At 43.7% G+C, this 9570-nt stretch overlaps 1 protein-coding gene across 1 annotated transcript; it reads right to left on the bottom strand.

Moving 5' to 3' along the window:
- Positions 1 to 929: 929 nt before the first annotated feature.
- On the bottom strand, positions 930 to 5064 carry LOC110513992 (galactose-specific lectin nattectin). Its single transcript, XM_090185622.1, has 7 exons — positions 4709 to 5064; positions 3629 to 3710; positions 3220 to 3486; positions 2626 to 2720; positions 1824 to 1958; positions 1234 to 1372; positions 930 to 1083 (listed from the first exon to the last, which is right to left on the bottom strand). The coding sequence occupies exons 2-7, from the start codon at positions 3696 to 3698 to the stop codon at positions 1016 to 1018; spliced, it is 774 nt and encodes a 257-aa protein (XP_090041748.1). The 5' UTR covers positions 3699 to 3710; positions 4709 to 5064; the 3' UTR covers positions 930 to 1015.
- Positions 5065 to 9570: the final 4506 nt, after the last annotated feature.

The following is a 9570-nucleotide window of genomic DNA, read 5'->3' as shown; positions in this document are numbered from 1 at the left end:
AGCATCAGCATTTGTGAGTTCAATTATAGGCTCAAAATGACCAGAAACAAAAACATTGTACCTTGTAGTTTCATCAACTAATCAACAGATATACAGAATTATTAGGTAATCAGGTAATCAACAACGTAGCTGTGCAGTTCTATCAACTGTATTTCTACAATTAAATTCCAGGAGGAGAAAGGAAAACCAGTGTGCTAATCTACTACAGACTCTCTGAGTTGGCTGTAATATAATAATAGCTGTAGACGAGGCTCCAGCTGAAATATCAACTTCTCTTCATTCATTCTAATACATACTATTTTACCGGTGTTGCTTACCTCTCCACGCTACTCCTCTCCTCCTTTCTGTCAACTATAGCAGACCACTATTCTGTCATTGAATACCAGCAACAGTTGTGTGTGTGTGTGTGTGTGTGTGTGTGTGTGTGTGTGTGTGTGTGTGTGTGCGTGTGTGTGTTTGTGTGAGTGTTTTTAGGACTGATGAATGACCACCAGGTGGCAGTATTTGCTCATAGAACCACTAATGTTCAGTACATTAAACCATTAACCCTGACCCTATTCTAAATCTAACTTACATCCTATAGGATATCTGACACGATTTTACAGGTGTACAAAATGTGTGTAAAGCAATTTGAAAAACGTCATGAATCAATATTCTTTCAGCCCCTCATTGACCTTTAAACATGAAGATGGTAGTGATGATGATGATGATGATGATGATGATGATGATGATTAACATCAATTGGTCATCTCTGATTTGACTTTGAAAATGTAGAAAATAATGACGATAACCAAACGTGTTACAAAAAGTGAAAAGCAACTCTTTAACATTTATTTTTTACCAAAGATGTTATTTACTTCACACTACAGAGTTTAATAGTTGGATCCAGCTGGTGTTTTGTTTTGTATAAGTGACCACTGAACAAAAGGTAACATTTCAGATGGTGCCTTTATTTAAAACAATCTCATATGCTTTAGAGAGCTTCTCCAACGTCGTCTCTCCCAAAATGTGGACATCACAACTTTCTGCAACACAGGAAGGGAAATGTAAACCAGCAAGGGGCATCGTTCTGGCAGCGAGAAGCTGGGAACGAGAGAAACACAGAGAGGTAGGTGTTATTTTAGTTTTATAAATATGTAGCTAAGGAACAAATTCCCTTTAAGATGTATTTTACTAATATCCAAATGTTTGATGTATATTGAGCAGGAGACTAGTCTGGTGACAGGATTGTACCTCCATAGTTCATCTCCATGCAATGCTCCCGGCCGTTCGTGTTATCCTTAATAACACCATGGTTATAGTTAGAGGGTTGACCCGGGCCCCAGTTCTGGTAGTTAAACCTGGACCCGTCGCTCCACAGCCAGAGACCCTCCTATGAGAGCACACAGGACGATGCATCACTAGCAGACAGTAAACACTATATATACACACTGTAGTTACTGTCTTTAAAGAGGCAATCTGGGAATTGGGTAAAAAGCTGAGGGATGGGTCAGGAGAAATGTAACCACTCAGATTCCTAGACAGAGTTATGGATACCAGGACTGACCATCTATGAGATAAGCATGATGTAACCATGGCTTGAAACTAGACAGTGTTTGTAATATTAGGTAACAAGCTTTGAAAACAAACGGATCTGTGGGTTAAACCAGGCCTTTATAGGTTCTATTCATAAAGAATCAATGCATCCTATATGTTAAGCATCCCACAGACCCTAGGTTAACTTCAATAGGGTAGAGGGCAGCATTCAGAATTTGTGGGTTAAGGTTCTGTAGTCAATGCATCCTATATGTTTTCAGGAGTGTTGAACAGACGGTGCTTCTGACCTTGATGGCGTCGTTGGCTCCTATCCAGGTACGCTGGACTTTCCTGGTACTCTTCCTGATGACAGACTGAAGGAAACGATACTGGGGAAGGCTGTGCACTGATGCCAGGTTACCTCCCAAGCGCAAACATTTCCTCTGGAGAGAGACAGAGGGGAGAAAGAGAGAAAGAGAGAGAGAGAGAGAGGGGAGAGAAGAAGTGAGAGAGAGAGAGACAGAGAGAGGGGACAGAGAGAGAGAGAGAGAGAGAGAGAGAGAGAGAGAGACACACAGAGAGACACAGAGAGACGGAGAGACACACAGAGAGAGGGGAGAGGTACACAGAGAGAGGGGAGAGAGAGAGAGACACACAGAGAGACACAGAGAGACACAGAGAGAGGGGAGAGAGAAACAGAGGTAGAATATAAAGATAAATAGAAGGAACAGCACGTCATGATATAGTTTCTCAACCCTGTTGAACACAGATTAAACCTACAGAGTCAACTGCAACCCTGTATGACCCCCAGACAGGGATGGAAATAGCATCCCCTCTAGCCAACTATAGTGCTTTTCAGACCAGGCTTCTAGAAAATGGTTCCAACTAGCATAATATGCAGGTCAATTATTGTTTTTCCATTATCCCATGGCACATTTTGGATCCTGGCTAGTAGAAATTGCTATCTACTAACCCGGCTGGCCAGTGTCCAAAATCCTTCAATTCCATCACTGCTACCAGATTCTAACCTGCTGATCTCTCATTAAACCACCAATACTTAACATCATGCACACAGATCATCTCAATTATGTACAGCAGACATCCAGGTACCTCTGCCTCTGGCCATGTGGTCATGAAGGGGACGTAGTGATAGCAGTGTGTCTTATATCTGTGCCAGCCGTTTGGGCAGACTCTGTGATGCCACTCTGTAAGGGGGAGAGAGATCATAGAGAGATCATATTAAATTAAATTATGAAATGGTTTGTTCCCACCAGACAATCTGATCCGTCAACAGTGCGTTCCAGCTGTGACGTTGCTGAGCAACACACCGCGGCTAACCGTGTGTTGTGGAAAAATAACCGATTCACTTTGAAATGTAACTTTTCGGGCAACATGACCAAATTCACATAGAAATGTGTGTCATAGATCTGTAATTCTCATTGAAAGCCAGTCTAAGAAGCGGTAGATCTATGTGCGCTAGCCGTTATAACATTTTGTGTTTGTGTGTTTTACTTTTGGTTTTGTACACTTCAAACAGCTAAACAATATTTTATATATTATATTTTAATATTTGTGGTTATTTAAAATATATTTCATAGCAGTTTAGATTAGTACAATGATTCTCTACACGCTTGTTTTCTAACATAAACTGTCATTTCACCGCAGTTTGCAGATCAGGTTGTTTATACATAATATGTTTCTCACCTTTCCGGGGAGGAATGTTTTCTTCTGAATCAGACCGATCTTTCGGAGGATGAATGTGTTCCTTTGAATCAGACCGATCTTTCGGAGGATGAATGTGTTCCTTTGAATCAGACCGATCTTTCGGAGGATGAAAGTGTTCCTTTGAATCAGACCAATCTTTCGGAGGAGGAATGTGTTCCTCCGAAGGAGAACTGTTTTCCTCTGAGTCGTACGGATCTTTCGGAGGAGGAATGATTTCCTCAGAGTCACAGTGATTATGCCGATCCCCTACAACAAAAAGAGAGACACAGAGAGAGGGAATATTGAGACACGTGCTTGTTAAAAGTCTTGGGGATTTATTGAATCAGCATTACAGATTCCATGATAGAAATTAAAAGGTACAGGTCAACAAAACCTTCGGTCAGAATACCTCTGCTACCCCTTGCATCTCCCAGAGCAAAGACAGCGCTGAGAAGCAGAAGAGTGGTCAACATCGCCATGGTGATTGTCTCCTGAGAGAGAGAGAGAGAGAGAGAGAGAGAGAGAGAGAGAGACAGACAGAAACAAAGAGAGAGAGAGAGAGAGAGAGAGAGACAGAAACAAAGAGAGAGAGAGAGACATAGAGAGAGAGAGACAAAGAGAGAGAGACAGAGACAGAGAGAGGGACAAAGAGAGAAGCCGTCAAGACAAATTCAGTGAGTACTTCAGAGTGTAGGGGAGTGCAGTGTTTCAAAGACCTCTCAAAGTACATCCAGCCATTCTACCTGGAACCAAAAGGGTTCTACCTGGAACCAAAAAGGTTCTACCTGGAACCATCCAGCCATTCTACCTGGAACCAAAAGGGTTCTACCTGGAACCATCCAGCCATTCTACCTGGAACCAAAAGGGTTCTACCTGGAACCAAAAAGGTTCTACCTGGAACCATCCAGCCATTCTACCTGGAACCAAAAGGGTTCTACCTGGAACCATCCAGCCATTCTACCTGGAACCAAAAGGGTTCTACCTGGAACCAAAAGGGTTCTACCTGGAACCAAAAGGGTTCTACCTGGAACCAAAAGGGTTCTACCTGGAACCAAAAATGGATCTTCAAAGGGTTGTCCTATGGGGAAGAAGAACCCTTTTGGAACCTCCCGCCGTTCCACAGATGTATTCCAGTACGATCAGAGCAGATTCAACTAATGAACGGCTTGGTGATTTACTTGACAAGGCAGCGTTTTCCAAACTCGGTCCTGGGGACCCCAATCTGTGAGTACATATTCATGTGTACTAGGCTAATCTACTGTAATTAGTATTCCTTGAATTCCTTAGCACAGCAGTTCCTAAACTCGGTCCAAAACGTTCACCCATTTGTGTCCCTAGTACCGAGTTTCCCTATGTAGTGCACTACTTTTGACCAGAGCTACATATAACCAGGGCCCTTGTCTAAAGTAGTGCTCTACAAAGGAAAAACATGGTTATATTTGAGGTGCACTCAAGTACAGTATTAGATGAACAGATGTTGAAATCTCACCTTCTGAAGTCTTTAGTTGTAGCTTCACTTCTTCAGAGATCTTCAAAGGTTTTCACTATTTTCTCTCTCTCTGTCCTGCCTGTAAGTTGACTTCTAGTCTCTCTCTCTCTGTCTGTCCTGCCTGTGAGTTGACTTCTAGTCTCTCTCTCTCTCTCTGTCTGTCCTGCCTGTGAGTTGAGTTCTAGTCTCTCTCTCTCTCTCTCTCTCTCTCTCTCTCTGTCCTGCCTGTGAGTTGAGTTCTAGTCTCTCTCTCTGTCTGTCCTGCCTGTGAGTTGACTTCTAGTCTCTCTCTCTCTGTCTGTCCTGCCTGTGAGTTGAGTTCTAGTCTCTCTCTCTCTCTGTCCTGCCTGTGAGTTGAGTTCTTCCTCTCCCTCCTCTCCTTTTTAAGGACCCATCCAGTCAGACCCCTCCCTCTATTTTTCTATCTCTCTCTATTATCCTTTAAGTTGAAATGGAATTTAAATTTAAACTTCCTGAATTGACTTTGTACCGGGAATATTTAAAATTAATAAAGTGCATAATCATTTTAGAGATTAAAACAATATTCATCATATTTAATCGTAATACCCACGATTTCCACTGTTCTGTTTGTGACATTTGGGTTGATGGTCACTAGAATTGAATCAGAATGTTATGGGTTAAACTCCAATCCGTTGATAGTGATTGACGCCAGACTGGAGGAACAAGGACAGAGGACCCTGATATCTACTGTAGTCTCTGAACACTGTGATTCTGTAGCGGCAAATGAAGTCACAGAGGTTCAGAGAAACAAGCTTGTTTGGGCCCTACTGCCTGATGTTTAGAGAAACAAGCTTGTTTGGGCCCTACTGCCTCAGGTTTAGAGAAACAAGCTTGTTTGAGCCCTACTGACCCAGGTTTAGAGAAACATCTCTCCTCTATAATTCTATAGCCTACAAGATACCAGATATTGTAAGGTTAATAACACTACCAAAGTTGTCTTTGAAGTCTAAACATGGAGCCCAATATAACAAGTAGGAATTATCACTCACTTTGACAACTTGTGGTCACACAGTAGATAGCATCTGTCACTTCCCAATAGAAACTTATTCTATGGAACAACATCATTTTCTATATAATGTAATATAATTCTTCCTCGTGCGTTATGAATTGACCATGCTGCAGTATTTTATTTGTCCCAAGTTAGCTCACAGATTTGACCGTTTTCTAAAGGAAAGTTTCACCCATTTTGAATGTTATCGTTTTTGTGCATCTCTGAGCGATGTTCTCTCTTTCCCAGGGGGTCATTTGATGTTTTCCTTTTGTAGTTGCAGCCTGGTCTCAGTGACTAGACGTAACATACAGTAAATAGTACACTAGGCCCAAAACCAAAGGAGAGTGGTTAGTTGTAGTGCATGGTTGGGGCGTATAACGCGAATGTCTAACAACCCAACTGTTGCTTGTTCAAATCTCATCATGGACAATTTTAGCTAATTAGCTACTAAACCTAACCCTTTGTTTCTACTTTACAACTAATTAGCATGTTAGCTAACCCTTCCCCCAACCCTAACCTTAATGTTATTTAACCCTTCCCCCAACCCCAACCTTAATGTTAGCTAACCCTTCCCCCAACCCTAACCTTAATGTTAGCTAACCCTTCCCACAACCCTAACCTTAATGTTAGCTAACCCTTCCCCCAACCCTAACCTTAATGTTAGCTAACCCTTCCCCCAACCCTAACCTTAATGTTAGCTAACCCTTCCCCCAACCCCAACCTTAATGTTAGCTAACCCTTCCCCCAACCCTAACCTTATTGTTAGCTAACCCTTCCCCCAACCACAACCTTAATGTTAGCAAACCCTTCCCCCAACCCTAACCTTAATGTTAGCTAACCCTTCCCCCAACCACAACCTTAATGTTAGCTAACCCTTCCCCCAACCCTAACCTTAATGTTAGTTAAACCTTCCCCCAACCCTAACCTTAATGTTAGCTAACCCTTCCCCCAACCCTAACCTTAATGTTAGCTAACCCTTCCCCCAACCACAACCTTAATGTTAGCTAACCCTTCCCCCAACCCTAACCTTAATGTTAGTTAACCCTTCCCCCAACCCTAACCTTAATGTTAGCTAACCCTTCCCCCAACCCTAACCTTAATGTTAGCTAACCCTTCCCCCAACCCTAACCTTAATGTTAGCTAACCCTTCCCCCAACCCTAACCTTAATGTTAGATAACCCTTCCCCCAACCCTAACATTAATGTTAGCTAACCCTTCCCCCAACCCCAACCTTAATGTTAGCTAACCCATCCCCCAACCCTAACCTTAATGTTAGCTAACCCTTCCCCCAACCACAACCTTAATGTTAGCTAACCCTTCCCCCAACCCTAACCTTAATGTTAGTTAACCCTTCCCCCAACCCTAACCTTAATGTTAGCTAACCCTTCCCCCAACCCTAACCTTAATGTTAGCTAACCCTTCCCCCAAACCCAACCTTAATGTTAGCTAACCCATCCCCCAACCCTAACCTTAATGTTAGCTAACCCTTCCCCCAACCACAACCTTAATGTTAGCTAACCCTTCCCCCAACCCTAACCTTAATGTTAGCTAACCCTTCCCCCAACCCTAACCTTAATGTTAGCTAACCCTTTCCCTAACCTTAATGTTAGCTAACCCTTCCCCCAACCCTAACCTTAATAATAGCTAACCCTTCCCCCAACCCTAACCTTAATGTTAGCTAACCATTCCCCCAACCCCAACCTTAATGTTAGCTAACCCTTCCCCCAACCCTAACCTTAATGTTAGCTAACCCTTCCCCCAACCCCAACCTTAATGTTAGCTAACCCTTCCCCTAACCCCAACCTTAATGTTAGCCAACCCTTCCCCCAACCCCAATCTTAATGTGAGCTAACCCTTCCCCCAACCCCAACCTTAATGTCAGCCAACCCTTCCCCTAACCTTAATGTTAGCTAACCCTTCCCCCAACCCTAACCTTAATGTTAGCTAACCCTTCCCCCAGCCCTAATCTTAATGTTAGCTAACCCTTCCCCCAACCCTAACCTTAATGTTAGCTAACCCTTCCCCCAACCCTAACCTTAATGTTAGCTAACCATTCCCCCAACCCCAACCTTAATGTTAGCTAACCCTTCCCCTAACCTTCATGTTAGCTAACCCTTCCCCCAACCCCAACCTTAATGTTAGCTAACCCTTCCCCCAACCCTAACCTTAATGTTAGCTAACCCTTCCCCCAGCCCTAATCTTAATGTTAGCTAACCCTTCCCCCAACCCTAACCTTAATGTTAGCTAACCCTTCCCCCAACCACAACCTTAATGTTAGCTAACCCTTCCCCCAACCCTAACCTTAATGTTAGCTAACCCTTCCCACAACCCTAACCTTAATGTTAGCTAACCCTTCCCCCAACCCTAAACGTAATGTTAGCTAACCCTTCCCCCAACCCTAACCTTAATGTTAGCTAACCCTTCCCCCAACCCTAACCTTAATGTTAGCTAACCCTTCCCCCAACCCCAACCTTAATGTTAGCTAACCCTTCCCCCAACCCTAACCTTATTGTTACCTAACCCTTCCCCCAACCACAACCTTAATGTTAGCAAACCCTTCCCCCAACCCTAACCTTAATGTTAGCTAACCCTTACCCCAACCCTAACCTTAATGTTAGCTAACCCTTCCCCCAACCACAACCTTAATGTTAGCTAACCCTTCCCCCAACCCTAACCTTAATGTTAGTTAAACCTTCCCCCAACCCTAACCTTAATGTTAGCTAACCCTTCCCCCAACCCTAACCTTAATGTTAGCTAACCCTTCCCCCAACCACAACCTTAATGTTAGCTAACCCTTCCCCCAACCCTAACCTTAATGTTAGTTAACCCTTCCCCCAACCCTAACCTTAATGTTAGCTAACCCTTCCCCCAACCCTAACCTTAATGTTAGCTAACCCTTCCCCCAACCCTAACCTTAATGTTAGCTAACCCTTCCCCCAACCCTAACCTTAATGTTAGATAACCCTTCCCCCAACCCTAACCTTAATGTTAGCTAACCCTTCCCCCAACCCCAACCTTAATGTTAGCTAACCCATCCCCCAACCCTAACCTTAATGTTAGCTAACCCTTCCCCCAACCACAACCTTAATGTTAGCTAACCCTTCCCCCAACCCTAACCTTAATGTTAGTGAACCCTTCCCCCAACCCTAACCTTATTGTTAGCTAACCCTTCCCCCAACCCTAACCTTAATGTTAGCTAACCCTTCCCCCAAACCCAACCTTAATGTTAGCTAACCCATCCCCCAACCCTAACCTTAATGTTAGCTAACCCTTCCCCCAACCACAACCTTAATGTTAGCTAACCCTTCCCCCAACCCTAACCTTAATGTTAGCTAACCCTTCCCCCAACCCTAACCTTAATGTTAGCTAACCCTTTCCCTAACCTTAATGTTAGCTAACCCTTCCCCCAACCCTAACCTTAATAATAGCTAACCCTTCCCCCAACCCTAACCTTAATGTTAGCTAACCATTCCCCCAACCCCAACCTTAATGTTAGCTAACCCTTCCCCCAACCCTAACCTTAATGTTAGCTAACCCTTCCCCCAACCCCAACCTTAATGTTAGCTAACCCTTCCCCTAACCCCAACCTTAATGTTAGCCAACCCTTCCCCCAACCCCAATCTTAATGTGAGCTAACCCTTCCCCCAACCCCAACCTTAATGTCAGCCAACCCTTCCCCTAACCTTAATGTTAGCTAACCCTTCCCCCAACCCTAACCTTAATGTTAGCTAACCCTTCCCCCAGCCCTAATCTTAATGTTAGCTAACCCTTCCCCCAACCCTAACCTTAATGTTAGCTAACCCTTCCCCCAACCCTAACCTTAATGTTAGCTAACCATTCCCCCAACCCC

The sequence above is a fragment of the Oncorhynchus mykiss genome, chromosome 9, assembly GCF_057628025.1.
Source record: "Oncorhynchus mykiss isolate SJ-2025 chromosome 9, ASM5762802v1, whole genome shotgun sequence".
Classification (NCBI taxonomy): domain Eukaryota; kingdom Metazoa; phylum Chordata; class Actinopteri; order Salmoniformes; family Salmonidae; genus Oncorhynchus; species Oncorhynchus mykiss.
This window is presented reverse-complemented; position numbering and strand designations above follow the sequence as displayed.

Coding starts and splice junctions, on each gene's coding strand:
- LOC110513992 (XM_090185622.1), bottom strand. CDS start 3,698: ATGGCGATGTTGACCACTCTTCTGCTTCTCAGCGCTGTCTTTGCTCTG. Junction 2,721..3,219: donor AAACATTCCTCCCCGGAAAG/GTGAGAAACATA, acceptor TCCCCCTTACAG/AGTGGCATCACAGAGTCTGC. Junction 1,084..1,233: donor CATGGAGATGAACTATGGAG/GTACAATCCTGT, acceptor TCTCGTTCCCAG/CTTCTCGCTGCCAGAACGAT.